The sequence below is a fragment of the Acomys minous genome, assembly GCF_964271855.1.
Source record: "Acomys minous genome assembly, chromosome: 13".
Lineage (NCBI taxonomy): Eukaryota > Metazoa > Chordata > Mammalia > Rodentia > Muridae > Acomys > Acomys minous.
In genome coordinates this window covers 14,802,467-14,822,406 of record NC_140495.1, presented here as the reverse complement: position 1 = coordinate 14,822,406, position 19,940 = coordinate 14,802,467, and the positions used below count along the sequence as shown (strand labels likewise).

The 19,940-nt window shown below is 42.8% G+C and overlaps 1 protein-coding gene and 1 long non-coding RNA gene across 3 annotated transcripts in view; one reads left to right on the top strand and one right to left on the bottom strand.

The window, feature by feature from the left end:
- RHOA (ras homolog family member A) overlaps window positions 1-19,940 on the top strand; it is a 34,778-nt gene that overhangs the window by 7,239 nt on the left and 7,599 nt on the right. For both annotated transcript variants that reach the window (XM_084752774.1, XM_084752775.1), the window contains exons 2-3: window positions 2,239-2,313; window positions 17,600-17,757. In XM_084752774.1, coding sequence (XP_084608900.1) covers window positions 17,602-17,757 — 156 coding nt within the window. In that variant the 5' untranslated portion in view covers window positions 2,239-2,313; window positions 17,600-17,601. The remainder of the gene's footprint in view (window positions 1-2,238; window positions 2,314-17,599; window positions 17,758-19,940) is intronic.
- On the bottom strand, window positions 3,015-17,593 carry LOC311580940. Its single transcript, XR_014773604.1, has 2 exons — window positions 4,098-17,593; window positions 3,015-3,789 (listed from the first exon to the last, which is right to left on the bottom strand). It is a non-coding gene; the product is annotated as an uncharacterized lncRNA (long non-coding RNA).

The window sequence follows — 19,940 nt, the reverse complement described above, 5'->3', positions numbered from 1 at the left end:
TCCTGAGTTCAATTCCCAGCAACCACATGGTGGCTCACAACCATCTATACTAGAGTCTGGTGCCCTCTTCTGACATGCAGGTGTACATGCAGATAGAGCACTCATCTATATAAAATAAATTAATAAATCTTCAAAAAAAAAATAGGGGAACTCGGATGATGCTCAGTGGTTAAGAGCACATACTATTTTTGCAGTGGACCTGGGTTCAGTTTCCAGCACCCACATGGTGGCTCACAAACATCCATAACTCCAGTTGAAGGAGATCTGGTGCCCTTTTCTTAACTTCCAAAGGCACCAAACACACATGTGATGCACATACATAATTTCAGGCAAAACACTAATATGTATAAAAAAAAGAGAAAAAAGAGCTGGGCGGTGTTTACACACGCCTTTAATCCCAGCACTTGGGAGGCAGAAGCAGGTGGATCGCTGTGGGCCTGGTCTACAGAGTCAGTCCAGGACAGTCAAGGTTATACAGAGAAACTCTGTCTTGGACCCTATCCCCCCCCCAAAAAAAAAATATTTGTATAACAGAGCCAGCAAGGTAAAGATGTCTGTATCACCAAGCCTGACCACTGGAGTTGTATTGTTGGGACCCACATGCTAGAATCTAACAGAATCAACCTCTATATGCTATCCTCAGCCTTTTACGTGTGTACTGTAGCATCTGCTTCTACACATGTATATACATGCACACACAAGACACGCAAGTAAGTAAATGGGGCAGAAAGAAAAATACTGTAATGAAATTTTGGAGTTGAGTATGTTGCTTTACTCCTTAAATTTCAACCCCTGGGAGGCTAACCTGGAACTCCTGAGTCTGAGATTATAGATGCAAGACCTTCAATAAATGTATATGTATGTGTGTGTGGTTTTTTGTTGTTGGTTGTTTTTGGTTTTTTTGAGACAGGGTCTCTGTATTAGCCTTGGCTGTCCTGGACTTGCTTTGTAGACCAGGCTGGCCTGGAATTCACAGCAATCCGCCTGCCTCTGCCTCCTGAGTGCTGGGATTAAAGGCGTGTGCCACCATGCCTGGCTTTTTTTGTTTGTTTGTTTGGGGTTTTTTGTTTTGGTTTTTGGTTTTTCAAGACTTTCTCTGTGTAGCCTTGGCTTACCTAGGCTGACTTTGTAGACTAGGCTTGCCTTGAACTCACAGAGATCCACCTGCCTCTGGCCTCCTGAGTGCTGGGATTAAAGGAGTGAGCCACCATGCCCGGCCCTCGCATGTTTTATATACACATATTTACATCCTTTTTGTTGGGGGATGAGTTTCAAGACAGGATTTCTCTATGTATCCCTGACTGTCCTAGAATCCACTCTGTAGATCAGGCTGGCCTCAAATTCACAGCGATCCTCCTGCCTCTGCTGGGATTAAAGACATGTGACATCATGCCCAGGTAAAAGTTACTATGCTTACAAAGGAAGGTCATGGATGGTATAAATGATAATTTTTGTGATACTAATGACAGCTTTTCCCTTTCACCATTAAATTGAGCAGAAGCTCTAGTATGTTCAATGTTTAGCTTCACCTACATCCCCCACACCCACCACACCCAAGGAAAGTGTTGTTGCCAGAGGGGTAATGACCTTAACAGTGCTTTACAACACGCACTAAAGACTACCCTCATCAATGGTGGCTTAACAGGTGGAATTCATTAAGCTACCAGGGCTGTTTTTGTGTGCTTGCATCTAATTGTGATGAGCCTGTGTGTGTGTCAATTTGGAGGAAGTGGTGTGGTATTGAGCACCAGATTAACCCAGTTGAGGTTGATAACAGTGACAGAAAACCAAAACAGTGAAATAGATAGACCTTTGCAAAATTGATTGGGGGTTGATGGGGTCGGGGTAAGGGAACACAACCCATGAAACAGTGGTTCTCAACCTGTGTTATCACCCTTTAATGTCTATCTCCAAAAATATTTACATTATGATTCATGACAATAGCAAAATAACAGTTGTGAAGTAGCAACAGAAGTAATTTTATGGTTGGTGGTCACCACAGCATGAGGAACTGTGTTAAAGGGTCAGAGCCTTAGGGAAGGTTGAGAGCCACTGCCCTCAAGTGTGATAGGTTGTAGTCGTGTGTAATGGTTAAGGACTATGGCAAAGAATCTCAGGCCAAGGATGTCATTGACAAGTTCTTCAAATGCAGTTAAGTAGTGCTGCACATTTTTCTGTCTGGAAAGACGTTTACATTGTTTTTATCCTTATGAATAAACATATTTCTTATTTTTATAGCCTTGCATCTGAGAAGTTCCAGGTACTTTGTACAACTGCTGTCACAGAAGCTGTGTGTTTCAGCGCCTTTGTAAGGTATGTTTTTCTCCTATTGAAAGATCATTATTAGGATAAAATCTGGAAATGTGATTGCTGCTAATAATTACTATTAGTATTCTCTTGTCCTCCAATCTTGAAGGCATTTAAACTTTTTCTATGACTTGCTTTGTATATATGTGCATGTGTGTACACATGTGTGGAGATTGGAGGACACCTGTGGAAATCAGTTCTCTCCTTCCCATCTGGCCAGCTCCATTGTTTTTGTTTTTTGAGACAGAGTTTCTCTGTGTAACAGTCTTGACAGTCCTGGATCTCTCTTTGTAGACCAGCCTGGCCTCAAACTCACAGAGATCCACCTGCCTCTGCCTCCTGAATGCTGGGATTAAAGGCGAGTGCCACTATGCCAGGCTCAGCCCCGTTTTCTTTAACACTTGTACTTTAGGCAGGAATGTGGTAGTCAGAGGACAACATGCAAGAGTTGGTCCTATCCTTCCATCACAGGTGTTCTAGGGTATAATTTGGGTGGTTAGCTTTCATGGAAGTGATCTTAACCCCCTAGAGACAGCTCACTGGCCTTGTCTCTCCTCCCCCCCCCCCCTTTTTTTTTTTTTAAGATAGGATCTTGTGTGGGTTAGGCTGGTCTTGAACTCATGATATTTCTGCTCTGGGTGCCTAGCAATGACTATATCTTGCAGCTGATTTTGGTTAACTTTGAATTCTTTGTTATAGTAAGAGGAATGTTAAGGTGGTTTGTGTGGGCTTCTGTTTGTTTTTTCTTTCTTTTTTTTTTTTTTAAGATTTATTTATTTATTATGTATACAGTGTTCTGCCTGCACATACACCCACAGGCCAGAAGAGGGAACCAGACCTCATTATAGATGGTTATAAGCCACCATGTGGTTGCTGGGAATTGAACTCAGGACCTTTGGAACAACAGTCAGCGCTCTTAACCTCTGAGCCATCTCTCTAGCCCCTGTTTGTTTATTTTTTCAAGACAGGTTTTTTTTCTGTATAGCTTTGACTATCCTGAACTTGCCTTTTAGACCAGGCTGGCTTAGAAGTCAGAGATCTGCTTGCCTCTGCCTCCCTAAGCTCTGGGATTATAGGCATGCGCCACACTCCTGGCTGTGGCTTGTGGCTTTTATCCTTACTTATTTGATAAAATGGTTTCTTTAAAACTACAATATGCCAGGAAGTATGCTGGAACATCTGAAGGAAGCTTCACTGGCTGGCCAGCAACCACCAAATGGGTGAACCTAGCACGCAGAGATCCTGTTTCAAAAACCAAGTTGTAAGGCTCCTGAGGAATGTCAACTGAGGTTCACCTCTGGCCTCCATGTGCAGCTTCATACATTCAAAAATACGTACATACATACCAAAAAAAATTTTTTTTAGGTGGGGTCTCATCTTGTGGTCCAAGCTGGCCTCAAACTCTAAAAGATCTACCTACCTCTGCTTCCCAAGTTCTGAGTGTAAAAGTTTTCACAACCACACGAAGCAAAATAAGCATTTCTTTACATAATTTATTTTGTGTATTTCATTGACCCATAAATGAACATTTAAAAATCTGTTATACCACAGATTGGCTATATAAGGATTGTTTGCTTCTAAAACTATGTTCATAGCTGGAGAAATGGCTTAGTGGGTAAGAGTACTTCTGTGCAAGTACAAAGAAGAACTCTGCCTGGCGTGATGACACACACTGTTAATCCCCGCACTTGTGGAACTCTGTGAGTTTAAAGCCAGCCTGGTCTACAAAGAGAGTTCCAGGACAGCCAGGGCTGTTACATAGAGAAACCCTGTCTCGAAAAACAAAAGACAAACAAACAAAAAGACATGCACCCATGAAAAAAAAATTCAGACTGATTGTGTGAGCTTATAACCCTAGCAAGAGTGTGCTGGGGCAGAGGTAGAGACAGCTGGATCCTAAGAGCTTCCAGCTGAGCAAAGCCCCGTCTTAGGCACTGAGGCAGAGAGCAGTGGAGCAAGACATCAAGTACCCGCACCACACAGAGACATTCCCAGATTTGTTTGTTTTATTTGAACACTACCTGTTACGTACTTGTCCAGTAATGGTGACTACTATAGATGACGTTCTTTTTTGTTGTTGTTTTTCAAGATATGATTTCTTTTGTAGTCTTGGCGTCTTAAAACTCCCTCTGTTGACCAGGCTGGGCTCTAACTCACAGAGATCTGCCTGCCTCTGCCTCCTAAGTGCTGAAACTAAAGATGTACACCACACGCCCCAGCCCCCAGCAAAGATAATATTCTCATTTCAGTGTATTTTGGCAAGAGGAAACCCTGGAAGAGAATTAAGATGTGTGAGGCTGCCTGGCGTGGTAGCACACGCCTTTAATCCCAGCACTAGGGGAGGCAGAGGAAGGCAGATCTCTCTGAGTTGGAGGACAGCCTGGTCTACAAAGCGAGTCCAGGACAGCTAAGGCTACACAGAGAAGCCTTGTCTCAAAAAACCAAAAAAAGTGTGTGTGAGGTGCTACAAGAAAGCACTAAATGGCCTGATCTAAGATGGGAGCCGAGGAAAGGCCTTTGAAATAGGGATGTAGCTCTAAGCTTGACTAGTGGAAGATGGATATTTCATTGTTTTGGCAAGAATAGTTAAGGCTTTGGGTTTTAGAATTTTATAAGTTAATGACTCCAGATTTATTTACTTATTTATTTGGTTATTGTTAATTGCAGTGCAGTACTCTACCCAGAATTCAATCAAGGTGTTTTTTATACTGCTTACATTGTATCACACAAGCAGAACACTCCTGCATGTTAAACAAAAAGGAATCTTTACATTTAGAGGACAGAGCGATGTCTTGGCTGCTGAGAGCACTAGATGTTCTTCTAGAGCAGTGGTCCTCAACCCTCCTGATGCAGCAACCCTTTAATACAGTTCCTTGTGTTGTAGTGACCCACAACCATAAAATTACTTTCGTTGCTGCCTCATTACTGTAATTTTGTTACTATTATAAATTGTAAGTATCTGATGTGCAGGATATTTGATATGTGACCATTGGGAAAGGGTCCTTAGAGACACAAATACACACACACACACACACACACACACACAAACACACCCACACACCCCAAGGGGTCATAACCCACAAATTGAGAACTGCTGTTCTAGAGGAAGCAAATTCAGTTCCCAGTGCCCACATGGGCTCACAACTTTCTGTGATTTGAGTTCCAGGGCTCCTCTTCTGGCCTCTGTGGGCACCAGATATGCACCGTAGTATATAGACATTCATACAGGCAAAACACCTGCATGCATAAAATAAAAATTAATAAACCTTTAAAAGAAATTAACACTTTGCAAGAAGTATTTATACATTCCGGGCTCTATTTTTTCCCCTGAGACAGGGTTTCTCTGTGTAGCCATGGCTGTCCTGGAACTCTGTATAGCAGGCTGGCCTCAAACTCACAGCAATCTGCTTGCCTCTGTTCCCTGAGTGCTGGATTAAAGGTGTGCACCACTATACCTGGCTAACTCAAAGTCTTTTTTGTGTTAATTTTTTGGGGTGGGGGTGTTCAAGACAGGGTTTCTCTGTCCTGGAACTCACTTTGTAGACCAGGCTGACCTTGAACTCACAGAGATCTACCTGCTTCTGCCTCCGGAGTGCTGGGATTGCAGGCATGTGCTACCATGCCCTGGTTTTGGCTTAACTCTTCAGGTTTATTTCCTAAAAGGCTAGACAACTTTCGTTTTTCTAATAGTCATTCACATCATACATATTTTCAATTTAGAGAAAAACCTAAGATGTGTAAATTTTAGCATTACATGTTTGAGAGCTAAGGTTTTAAATACTGCAAATAGGGTAAATGTTACAGTCTCAAATTTTAATGTTATATCTATTAGAGGAGGCACTTCATTTTTTTTGTAATTTTAAGGTTCAAACTCAAGGCTTTGCACATGTGCCAGAGGAGAGCTCTGCTGCCGAGCTGCATTCCAACCCCGTCGCTGAGCCCTTGACAAATGAGATTGTTTTGCGTTTTGTTTGGTGTCCAAGTGTCTAAAAATGGTAGAAAGCTTGCTATAATCATCACTGTTTCTTCTGCATAATTAGCCTTTTTGAAGATGCATGAGGTAAAATTATAATTATGTTAAGTACAGTGAATTAGTCATTTTTAAGGCTATGGTTATTTTATCTGCATGGAAATTTATTCATTATCTTTTAAAATATTATAAACATCTTGATCCTGCAGAGGCAGTGTAATTCAGATGAATTATTTTCCACTTCTGCTTTTTGGCTGGAGGATTGTTTTGTGCCTCCTGATAATTAGTGTTTGGCTAATAAGTGAGGGTATTTATTTATTTGGCTTGGTTTTGTTGTTGTTGTTGTTTTCTCTTTTTAAAGATTTATTTATTTTGTTTATTGCATATGAGTACTTTATGTGCAGAAGAGGGTATCAGATTACATTATAGATGGTTGTGAGCCACCATGTGGTTGCTGGGAATTGAACTCAGGACCTCTGGAAGAGCAGGTGGTGCTCTTAACCACTGAGCCATCTCTCCAGTACCTTTGCTTGTTTTTTCAAGACAGTTTTACTGTGTAGCCTTGGCTGTTCTGCACTCACTTTGTAGACAAGGCTGGCCTTGAACTCACAGAGATCTGCTTCCTCAAGTGCTGGGATTACAGGCATGGGCCACCATGCTTAATTTATATATGTATGTATTTTATGTCTGAATGTTCTGTCTGCATGAATGATCGAAGAAGGCATCAGACCCCATTTATAGTTGGTTGTGAGCCACCATGTGGGTGCTAGGAATTGAATTCATAACCTTTGGAAGCGTAGCCTCCCCCCCCCCCCCTTTTTTTTTCTTTCTGATTTTTTTTTGGTATTTTTAAGACAGAGTCTCTCTGTATAGTCTTGACTGTCCTGGTCTTACTTTGTAGACCAGGCTGGCCTCGAACTCACAGTGATCCACCTGCCTCTGCCTCCTGAGTGCTGGGATTAAAGGCGTGTGCCACCACACCTGCCTGGAAGTGCAGCCTCTTAACCATTGAGCCATCTCTTGAGCTAGTCTCAAAAAAGTCTTTTTAAGAAACATAATTTATTTAATTTCATTTTATGTGCATTAAGTATGAAGGTAACAGAGTAACCGGAGTTACAGACAATTGTGAGCTGCCATGTGGGTGCTGGGAATTGAACCCTGGTCCTTTGGAAGAGCAGGCGGTGCTCTTAACCACTGAGCCATTTCTCTAGCCCTCAAAAAAGTCTTAAAGGTAGGGGACATAACTCAGTGCCAGAGCTCTTATCTAGCATGTGCAAGTCCTTGGTTCATGCCCTAGCATTCCCAAAACAAAACAAACTCTTTTGGCCAAATGTGGAAGTAGAGGCATGTGGATCTGAGTTCTAGTCCAGCCTGGTCTCATAGTTACTTCCAGGCCACTTATGAATACATAATGAAACCCTGTCTCAAAACAGTTTTTTTTTTTTTTTTTTGAGACCGGGTTTCTCTGTGTATCCTTGGCTGTCCTGGACTCCCTTTGTAGAACAGGCTGGCCTTGAACTCACAGAGATCTGCCTCTGCCTCCCGAGTGCTGGGATTTAAGATGTGCGCCACCAAGCCCGGCCCTCAAAACAAAAAATTTAAAAGCCCTCATACCTTCTTTGTATGCCAGCAACACATTTATATTTGGAAAGGCTAAATTCCTTAATCTTGTAAATATCTATTCAGTGCGATTTTTGACCCTGCTAAGTATTGTAGGGAACATAAAAATTAAAAGAAAGCCCCTTGTTGCTAAAGCTTATAGATCAGAAAGTGCTGTCTAGAAAAAAAGTTACATCAGCTGGTACAGCTTTCCTCTTCTTCCACTGTGGGATTCAAGGATTAAATACAGCCCTTTTGGTGACAGGTGCTTTTATTAGCCCAACTATCTCATTTACATGCCCTTGAGTTTTTAATTACAATTTTAAAAAAATTTTGTGTATGTAAATGTTTTCCTGAAGTTATATATGTGAATCATATGTGTTCCTGATGCCTACAGAGGTCAGAAGATGGCATTGGATCCCTTCAAACTGGAGTTATGAATGGTTGTGAGCCAACATGTGGGTGCTTGGAACTAGATCCTGGTCTTCGGCAAGAACAAGTGCTCTTAACTAACGAACTGTCTCTTCATCTCTTTTGATATTGTTTTTGAAGTAACGGTCTTATATGCTAGCCTGAAACTTACTACGTAGCCCAAGCTGGCCTTGAATGTTTAACCCTCATGTCTTTATTCTTCAGATGCTGGGATAACAAATGTCAGAAGTAGTGGAATTCAGGTTTTGGCTTGAATATAATTTTGGGTTTTGTGGAATTTAGTTCTTGGCTTGAATCTAGTTAATCTTGGTTTATTTCCTTGTAGGGAGTAACCAGTGTTGGTTCGACTGGTGTTCTTGTTTGCTTTCTGTTGCTGTGGTAAACATCATGACCACAAGTAACTTGAGGAGAAAAGGATTTATTTCAGGTTACAGGTCACATATAGTTCATCATCAAGGGAAACCAGCGCAGGTACTGGAGGCAGGAACTGAAGCAGCAGACGCCAGAGGGAAGAACGCTTGCTCGCTTGCTCCCACTGTCTTGTTCAGCCTGCTTTCTTGTACAGCCCAAGACCATTTGCCCAGGGGTAGTGAGGCTCACCGTGGGCTGGGCGCTCTCGCATTGATTGTTCATTGAGAAAATGTCCTCATGGACTTGCCTACAGCTTAATCTGAAGGATGCAGTCCTTCAGTTGAGGGTCCTTCTTCAGAGGTAACCTAGTTTTCTGTACAGTTAACCAACAATGGCTGGGTTGTGGTGGCACACGCCGTTCATCCTAGCACTCTAGAGGGGCAGAGTCTGGTGGATCTCTGAGTTTGTGGCTAGCCTAGTATCCATAGTAGTTCCAGGAACAGACAAAACATGTGTACATGAACACATGCACATGCACGCATGAGGAAGGTGAGGTGTTGTGGAGCATGCCTTTAATCCCAGCAGTTGGGGCAGCAGCAGGAGAGTCCCTGAGTTTAAAGCCGGAGCTACACATCCAGCTGCAGGGCCGCCTGGACTATAGAGACACAGACCTGTCCAAAACCAACAAACAAACAAAACTAACCAGCACACCTAAGGCGGCTCTGTGGAGTTAAAACAGCAGTGTGCTCTTACAGTCTCCGATGGACTTACAGTTTCTCACTCCATAAGTTCCCTTCTGCCAGTAGAGACTGTGGAGATCCACTGGGTTTGCTGCCGCCCAGAAGCAGCCTCTTTCCTGGGTCTCATGGCACTTGTGGCCTGTGCACACCTTGGGGTTGGTTTTCTGCAGAATGATGAGATAACGAACAGTGCATAATCCACGGCTTTATAGACACTTTAAAAGACATGTGATGTACTTTTTCCACATGATGGCTGTGGACTAGTAATTTATTACTGATGGCAGCAGCAGAGGGATCAGTTATTAGCCTTGGTCAAAGAAGTGAGGACACTGGAAATGACATCAATAGTCAGTTGTTAAAAACAAGGCAAAGCAGCTGGGCGTGGTGGCTTGTGCCTTTAATCTCAGCACTTGGGAGTCAGATGCAGGAGGATTGATCTGAGTTCGAGGCCAGCCTGGCCTACAAAGTGAGTCCAGGACAGCCAGGACTCAACAGAGAAATCCTGTCTTGAAAAAAACAAGGCAAAGCAACCTAAGATACACTTTATTTCTCATTCCTTTGACCTACAGATTGTTTTCAAGTGAGTCCTTCTTAAAATATATTACTGGTTTTTAAAAGTATCATCATTTCATTTGGTAAATAAGATACTACAGAAGGATATGTGGTCCCTAGAGGGGTACGTATCATTGTGTATTCAATATTCAAACACTGAAATTCTTCGGCCCCACTGGAACTTAGAGTTCATTGATCTATCATCCTTCCATTGCTGTTCCCTTTCAGTTCATGCTCTAATTATCACCTCCTTGTTTGTAAAATTTTAACCCTTTCCCAATTTTATCCTCTCACTTCTCTCTCTTCTTCTTCTTCTTCTTCTTTTTTTTTTTTAATAATTTATTTTATTTTATTTTATGTGCCTTGGTGTGAGAGTGTCAGACCACCTGGAACTGGAGCTATAGACAGTTGTGAGCTGCCATGTGGGTGCTGGGAATTGAACCTGGGTCCTCTGGAAGAGCAGCCTGTGCTCTTAACCACTGAGCCACCTTGCCAGCTCCAGTTCTCTCTCTTCTTTTGAGATAGTATCTCATGTGTACCACCACAATAGGTTTCTTTGGTGGGAACTGAACTGGGGACATTGTGTATTAGGCAGATTTTTGGTTTTTTGAGACAGGGTTTCACTGTTGTAGCCTTGGCTGTCCTGGACTCACTTTGTAGACCAGGCTGGCCTCGAACAGTGATCTGCCAGCCTCTGCCTCCCAAGTGCTAGGATTAAAGGCATGTACCACTGCAGATTTTCTACTTGGTGAGCTATCAGCCCACTCCTTCTTTCTCATTTTTTTTTTTTTAAGATTTATTTATTCACTATTACATATACAGTGCTCTGGCCTACAGGCCAGAAGAGGGCATCAGATCACATTATAGATGGTTGTGAGCCACCATGTGGTTGCTGGGAATTGAACTCAGGACCTCTGGAGGAGCAGTTAGTTAGTGCCTTTAACCTCTGAGCCATCTCTCCAGTCCCTCCTTTCTCATCTTATCTAGTAGAACTGAACTTCAGCTATGGTTAAATCCAACTCTTCACCTATTCTGTACCTGTAACTGAGTGCCAGACAAAGTATATAAGTGGTCTCATTTTGGACTAATAACTGTTGCCTTCAAAGGCGACATTTGTCCATGCCTAGCTATTCTAAAATTCCTTAGCTTATAGCCTTGTTTTTGGAATAGTGGAGTGTCTCTTTTAATGCAAACACATTTCCTTTCCCAGTATCGCTGTCAACTGATTTTGTTTGTTTTTTGTTTTTCTTTTGTTTTCAAGACAGGGTTTTTTTGTTTTTCTTGACAGGACAGCCTTCACTTTATAGACCAGGCTGGCCTCAAACTCTGAGATCTGCCTCCCTGAGTGCTGGGATCACAGATTTGCATGATCATGCCTGGCTCTACTGTTTAAGTCTTGCTTCTTTTGAGAAAAGAAGGGCCAGGGATGTAACTCAGTGGATGGAGTGCCTTATAGCTGGATCTTCTGGTAGCATTTTCTCAGTTGAGATTCCCTCCTTTAAATGACTCTAATATGTGTCAAGTTGACATAAATCCAGCCATCATACTCACCACCAGAAAAAAGAAAAAAGAAGCCTTACTTCAAGCTGTCATCTCTAGTCTTTTATACCATTTCAAACCTTAAGCAACCACCAATTACTCTGTTTCCATAGGTCTGCTATTTTAAACACTTTATAAATGAAATCACAAAATGTTTTGTCTTTTGTGACTTTTTTTTTTCATATGTAGAATGTCTTTACAGTTTGTCTTAGTTGTAATGTATTCCCTCGTGCTTTGGAAGAACATTTCACACCGCCCACCTCGACGTTTGCATCTCCCCACTCTTTCAGTTCTCTCTTCGTGGTAAACTAAAAGGTTTCTCTGGTTGCTGGAAACTGGAAGCTCTTGTTGGTTACGCAGTCTGGGTCCTTCCTTTGTAATTTTTTTCTTTTGTTTTCCAAAACATAAGCCTCATATCCTATGCTAGTTTTGAGCTCACTAAGTCTGGCCGAGAACTCCTAATCTTGCCTCTTCCTCCAGAGTGCTAAGATGACAGGTGTCTGCTCCCACAGTCAGTTATGTGTTGCTGGAGAGCAAAGCCAGGACTTCATGATTGATAGGCAGGCATTCTGTCAAGTTAGCATCGATTTCAGCTCCATTTACTTGTTTGTCTGTTTGTGTGTGCGGGTGTTTTGCCTGCATGTGTGTCTGTTACTACTTGCATTCCTGGTGTTGGATCCTCTGGGACTATAGTTTTAGGCAGTTGAGAGCTGCCATTGTAGATTCTGAGACCAGAAGCTTTCTCCTGTCGGTACTAGGGATTGGCTCCAGAGTCTTTTTTTTTTTTTAAGATTTATTATTTATTATTATGTATACAGAGCTCTGCCTGCATGTGCATCTGCAGGCCAGAGGAGGGTATCAGATCACATTATAGATGGTTGTGAGCCACCATATGGTTGCTGGGAATTGAACTCATGGCCTCTGGAAGAGCAGTCAGTGCTCTTAACCGCTGAGCCATCTCTCCAGCCCCGGCTCCAGAGTCTTTCTTATACATGCTAAGCAAGTGCTTGGACACTGAACCATATCCCCTAAACTGTGTCTGTGGCAGGGTCTTGCAATGTAGCTCAAGGTGGCTTCAAATTCCTAGATTTACGGGGATGTGCTGCATTGCCTTATGTGTGCTCTCTCTTAATATTGATTTTATTGCTAAGTGTGATGGCACATGCCTTTAATCCTGGCACATGGGTGGCAGAGGCAGGTGAATCTGAGTTCAAGGCCAGTTTAGTCTGTAAAGTAAGTTCTGGGCCAGTTGGGGTCATAGAGTGAGACCCTGTCTCAAAATAAATAAACAAAATAAGTTTCATATTATTGTCGGGCATGGTAGTGTGTACCTTCAATCCCAGCACTCAGGAGGCAGAGGCAGGCGGATCTTTGAGTTTGAGACCTGCCTGGTCTACAAAGAGAGTTACAAGACAGCCAAGGCTACAGAGAAACCCTGTCTAGGGGGGAGATTTAACATTATTTTATTTGTGTGTATGCAGGTGCCCATGGATGTTGGAGGGGCCATTAGATCATTTGAGCTGAGCTGTAGTTACAGGTGTTCTTGAGACATCTATTGTGGATGCTAGCATCCTTTGATCATGTTCATCCTGGTCCTCATCCGATCCCCTGAACTAGAGTTACAACAGGTGGTTGTGAGCCATCATGTGGGTGTTGAGAACTGAGCCCAGTTCCTCTGCAAAAGCAAGTGCTCTTAACCTCTGAGCAGTCTCTGGTCCCTAACATTTATTTGCCAGTCTTCTACATCTTTCGTAAACTTAGGACTCCTAATTAGTTCTTGTAGTTCTGTTATCTTAACTGCTTTTTATGTACCTTTCATTCTAAAGTGTTAACTACTACAGTGATTGACAGAACAGAGAGAGTTCCAGAAGCATCCGTAAGGAGCACTTTTACCCTTTTCAGTGAAGGAAAAAAATCTGTTAATTAAGAACATGTGGCTGGAACTAAGTCCTGCCAATCAAAATCTGTACTAGAAAAATCCTTCCAATTTGTGTTAGGCTATCTAAGCTCTTCTTTGTAAATTATACTAAATCCCTAAATTCCCTGAGTATCATCTGGAAAGAGGCAGCCTGGTCTACAGAGCAAGCTCTAGGACAGCCAGGACTACATAGAGAAACCCTGTTTTGAAAAACAAAACAAGCTGGGTGTGGTGGTGCACACTTCTAATCCCAGCACTCGGAAGGCAGAGGCAGGTGAAGTGCTGTGAGTTCGAGGCCAGCCTGGTCTACAAAGCGAGTCTAGGACAACACAGAGAAACCTTGTCTCGGAAAAAAAAAAAAGAAAAAAAGAAAACCAACCAACCAACCAAAAATAATAATATTTAAAAACAGAGTCCGCACTATATCCAGAAAGGGGTGGCCCACAACTTACTATGTAGACCAGGTTGGTTCCAAGGGCTAGGATTAGAGACACAACACCACTACTCCTAGCTGGCTTTACTACGTGTTTTAAAGGTCAGTGTATACAATGTTTATAGGTTTCTTTTACTTTTTATTTTCTATGTATGGGTGTTTTGCCTAGTTGTGTGTATATGCACCACTTGCAGGTTTGGTGCCTGTGGAGGCCCCAGAGAAGGTATTGAATCCCCTAGAGCTGGAGTTACTTACTACAGGTAGTTGTTAGGGGCCATGTGGGTGCTGGGAATTGGACCTAGGTCATCTGGACTAGCAGCCAGGTTCTCTCAACTCTGCTGAGCCTTCTCAGGGAGCCTCTGCCACTCCCTTTGGATAGTGGGTTGGGCTTGCTTCCCCCCTTTTAGAGTCCTTCCATTCCATTCCACATGTGCTGCTGGCGTCTGCCGCCATGGCTAGACCTCTGTGTTCTCATACTTTCATGGATATCATTGTTGAGCATTTGTTTTTAATTCCCTAACCCAGTTTAATCTAGAAAGACTCTTAAGTTGAGTTAAAAAAACAACAACACAAAAACAGAAACTCTAGGCTAACTAGCTAGGTTTATGCCTTTAATCCCAACACTCAGGAGGCTGAGGCAGGCAGGTCCCTGAGTTCGAGGCCACAGCTGGTTTATAAAGTGAGTTCCAGGATAGCCAGGGCACTATTACACAAAGATACACGGTCTCAACAAACACACACAAAAACTAGAGGCTAGAAGAGCAGCCACTAGATTGTTCCAGAAAGACTTCAGAATGCTATTCAGACAAATGTGAGTCAAGCGTAGTCATACAAACATGACCGCTGGATACAATGGAGAGAATTGTACATTGCTGTGTGATTGTGGCCTAGCCACTTGAACATCTTTAAAAAAATCTGAGCTGAGTTTAGTGGCGCATGCCTTTAATCCCAGCACTCAGGGAGGCAGAGAGATGGTATTTTTCAACTCTAAAGGGATCTCATAGAACATCACCAATGGCAAGGACAGAAGCAGCTTCAAGGAAATAGCTTCACTTGCTCAATCAATCAATCAATCTGTCCTCCTCCCCCCCTTGTTTTGTTTTTCAAGACGAGATTTCTTTTGTGGTCCTGGCTGTCCTGGCCTCACTTTGTAGACTAGGCTGGCCTCAAACTCAGAGAGATCTGCCTACCTCTGCCTCCTGAGTGCTGGGATTAAAGGAGTGTGCCACCATTTGCCTGGCATCATCTGGCATTTTTATTGTGTGTTCTGAAGAGATCAAACTCAAGTTGGACTCTCTGTAGACCATGCTGTCCTTGGACTCAACAGTGATCCGTCTACCTCTGCCTCCCTGAGTGCTGGGATTAAAGATATGGTCCATCACCAAACTTCACCTTATTCTTTTAAAATATTTTTTACTAAGTGCCCATGTATGTTTGCTATGGCACATGTAAGGAGGCCAGAGGACCACTTATAGGAATTGGTTCTCTCCTACCCTTTGGGTCCCAAGAGCTGAATTAAGGTTGTTAGGGTTGGTGTCAAGTACCTTAACCAATTAAGCCATTTCAGCACCCCTAGCCTCTGCCTCTACCTGTACTTTCTAAGCCCTAGGATTACAGGGGTTTACTACCACACATGCGTATTCTTGGAGTTTTGTTGGTGGGGTGTTTTTGTTTTTTGTTTGTTTGTTTTTCCTGAGACAAGGTTTCTCTGTGTATCCTTGGCTGTCCTAGACTTGCTTTGTAGACCAGGCTGGCCTTGGACTCACAGTGATCCGCCTGCCTCTGCCTCCCGAGTGCTGGGATTAAAGGTGTGTGCCACCACCGCTCAGCTCCTACTTGGAGTTTTGGTACAGGATCTCACTATGCCTAAAGCTGTTCTCAAACTTAAATTTGGTTTTATCTGGTTTTGAGGTCTAGGGATTAAACCCAGATTTTGGCAAATGTTAGTCAAGTAAGTGTTCTACCACTGAGTTTCATCTCCAGTCCTTGAATGTACAATGTAGCCCAGGTTTAAAATCATGCCCCATGACACTTTGCAGAATTTATTTTGCTTTTATTTTTGAGATATCATACTATAGTTTATACTGGCCTAGAATGAACTAGGTAGCCCCCGCTGCCCTCATACTGGAAGTAAGTAAGCCTCTTCTTGCTTAGGCAGTCAGGTGCTAGGATGACAGGATGAGCCACCACGCCAAGCTGTGAAATTGCTCATTTTCCAGATTGTTCATTGCGAATGTATAAAAATATACTTGCTCTTATTTATTTATTTATTTATTTACTTATTTTGGTTTTTTAAGACAGGATCTCTCTGGGTTGTCTTGGCTGTCCTGGACTCACTTTGTAGACCAGGCTGGCCTTGAACTCACATCGATCCGCCTGCCTCTGCCTCCCAGCATTTTTATTTATTTTTATATGCACTGGTGTTTTGCCTGCATGTGTGTCTATGTGAGGGTGTCAGGTCATGGAGATAAGGACGGATTGAGCTGCCATGTGGATGCTGGGATTTCAACTCAGGTCCTCTGGAAGTGCAGTCAGTGCTCTTTTTGTTGTTGTTGTTTCTGAGACAGGGTTTCTCTGTGTAGCCGTGGCTGTCCTGGACTCGCTTTGTAGGCCAGGCTGGCCTCGTGATCCACTTTCCTTTTCTGGGATTAAAGGTGTGTGCCACCATGCTTGGCACAGTCAGTTCTCTTAACCACTAAACCATCTCTCCAGCCACCACTTGCTGTCTTTTGATAGACTTTCTATGCTGGTAATCTGAACTCAGAGCTTACGCTTTAAGCAGCAAGCACTTTATTGAGCCAGCACTTTGATTGATTACTTGGTTGATTGGTTGATTTTATTGTTTTGGTTTTGATTTGAAATAAGGGATCACTGTGTAGCTCTGGCTGTTCTGGAACTTGTTATGTAAACCAGGCTGGGCTTGAACTCACAGAGATTCAACTTTCCGATTGCTGGGCTTAAAGATGTATGCCACCATACCTGGCCTTATTTACTTATTTTTGAGACAGCTGGCTAGCTGATTACTTACTTACTGCCCAACCCATATCCTACATTATTACATTATTCATTCTGATAATTTGTATATATTTAGTTTTTATTTGAGACAGAGTCTCATATTGTAATCTAGTTCCTATTCGTAGTCAACCTACTGCCTCAGCCTCTCAGTGCCAAAATTAAGGACACAAGCAGCTATACCAGACTCTATTTTTTTGAGTGGATTCCTTTAAAATTTTTTACGGAATGGCTCTAGGTAGAAGTGTCAAGAAAAAAAAAAAAGAAGTGTGGAGCCGGGCGTGGTGGCGCACGCCTTTAATCCCAGCACTCGGGAGGCAGAGGCAGGAGGATCGCTGTGAGTTCGAGGCCAGCCTGGTCTACAAAGCGAGTCCAGGACAGCCAAGGCTACATAGAGAAACCCTGTCTCGAAAAACTTTAAAAAAAAAAAGTGTCAAGAAAAAAATCTTTGTTTTGTTCCTCATCTTATGGGGATGGTTGTTAATCTTATACCATTAAGCATAGTTTTTGGTGTATAGCTTTTGTGTGCCAAATAGAACATCGTTCCACATTTTGGGGTGGAGGGGTTTCAAGAACAGTAGTCCTATTTGTCCTGGACTCACTTTGTAGACCAGGCTGGCCTCAAACTCAGAGCGATCCGCCTGCCTCTGCCTCCCCAGTGCTAGGATTAAAGGCATGTGCCACCACGCCCAGCTGCTTACGGTTTCTTACACATTCTAGATAATACCTTTTGTTTTATGTTTAAGCGATGGCTGCCATCAGGAAGAAACTGGTGATTGTTGGTGATGGAGCTTGTGGTAAGACATGCTTGCTCATAGTCTTCAGCAAGGACCAGTTCCCAGAGGTTTATGTGCCCACGGTGTTCGAAAACTATGTGGCAGATATTGAAGTGGATGGAAAGCAGGTGAGTACAAAGTCCACAATAGCTGATGCGATTGTGTCTTAGTACCTGTTTGTGTGGTTTGTTTTGTTTTTCTTGATTTTGTTTTTTGAGACAGGGTTTCTCTGTGTAGCCTTGGCTGCCTAGAACTCACTCTGTAGACCAGGCTGGCCTGGAACTCACAGCAGTACGCCTGCCTCTGCCTCCCAAGAGCTGGGATTAAAGGTGTGCACCACTGCTGCCTGGCTCGAGTAGGTTTTTTTTTTGTACATAGTGTAGCAAAAATGTTAGAAACAGAAATCTATTTTCCCCTGCCACATTTTTTGAGTTAATTGATTGATCAGTAGTTTAATTTTGAGACAGCTCAGGCTTATTTCTTTTTTTTTTTTTTTTTTTTTTTTTTTTTTTTTTTTTTTGGTTTTTCGAGACAGGGTTTCTCTGTGTAGCCTCGGCCACCCTGGACTCACTTTGTAGACCAGGCTGGCCTCGAACTCACAGCGATCCGCCTACCTCTGCCTCCCGAGTGCTGGCATTCAGGCTTATTTCTATATCACTGTTAAACAAGGCCAGCCTTGAACTCATGATTTTCTGGGCTACATCTTATTTATTCTGAAGCAGGGTCTCATATGTTCAGGCTTTCCTTACTACATGGGATAATTACAAGTATGTGCAGTAGTACACACCTGGTGTCATGGGTGAGATAGCTGCTCTGAGTTCCAGGCTTTCTCATTATAGGGTACCTATTTTGGCCAAGAATACTGTAGAGAATAAAAGTTGGACATGGTAATTCATGTTTGAAATACTACAGAGTAAGTTCCAGATTGGGGCTAGAAGATGACTTGTAGTTAAATGCTTTCAGGGGACCTGAATTCAGTCCTTAGAACCCATGTGGTAGCTAATCATATCTGAAACTCCTGTCTAGGAGAGCCAACATAATCTTTACCCCCAGCTACATACATACATACATGCATACAAACAAACAAACAAAACACTTATACACTCACAGAGATCGGCCTGCCTTTGTCTCTCTTGAATGCTGGGGTTACAGGTGTGCACCACCATGCCCCGCTAAAAATGGTATTTTTTTAAGTTCCACCTCAGCCTCAGCTAAAGAGTAAGACAGTGTCCATTAAACAAACAGACAGACGACAAGTAAATACATATAGATGAGTAAACAGGAGTTGGGATGTGGCTCAGTTGTTAGACTGATTGCCTGTAGCATGACACTAACCGGATATGGTGACAGGTGTTTCTGATTCTGGTGCTTGACAGGTAGAAAGTCAAAAATTTAAGGCAATTCTCAGCTACAAAACAAGTTTGAGGCCAGTCTGTAGTACGTGAGGTCTTACCTCTACAGTAAAATAAAATATAAAGATATTCTAGCCCAGCATATGGCGTAGTAGTTGTACACATCAGTTGGCAGGCAGAGGTGGACTGCAAATCAGAGGCTGGAGTAGGCTGAATAGAAAAACCTTGTCTCAGAGAGTCAAAGAAAATTGTTATGGTAACACAGGCTTTTAGTTGAAGCTATTTAGAAGGTTGGAGCAGAGGGATCACAAGTTCAAGGTCAGTCTGACAACTTAGTGAAATGACTCAAAATTAAGCATGTGCACACATATGCATAAAGTAGCGGTTATGTAGCTCAATGGTATAGCACTTGCCTAACATGCTTGAGGTCCTGTATTTAGTGCACGTTGTTGGGCTGGGGCCTGGGAACCAGCATACACTTTGAAGGTGACCCATGCCACTTCAGTCTGTCTTTGCATGCATGCTTGGATACAAGTGTTTTTGTGCACCGGATAAGAACCTTTTTATTTTTGGTTTTAATTTTTTATGTGCAGTGGTGTTTTCCTGCATATATGTCAGTGTGAGGATGCCAGGTCGTCTGGAATGAGAGATACAGTTGTGAGCTGCCATGTGGGTATTTGGACTTGAACCAGGGTCCTCTGGAAGAGTAACTAGGGCCATTAACCACTGAACCCCCCCTCTCCAGCCCCTCCTCTTTGACTGTTAACTGAGCCTGGATATCTTGGGTCAACCAGGTTCTTGCTCATAGGAAATCTACTGGCAAACTGAGAATGTCGCTCAGTTGGTAGGATTCTGTCTAGTAAGCATGAGGCCCTAGATTCTCTTCTCATGTTGATGGGAGAAGCAGGCCCGCAGAGTCCTCAGCTGCATCATGAATTGGAGGCCAACCTAGTTTCATG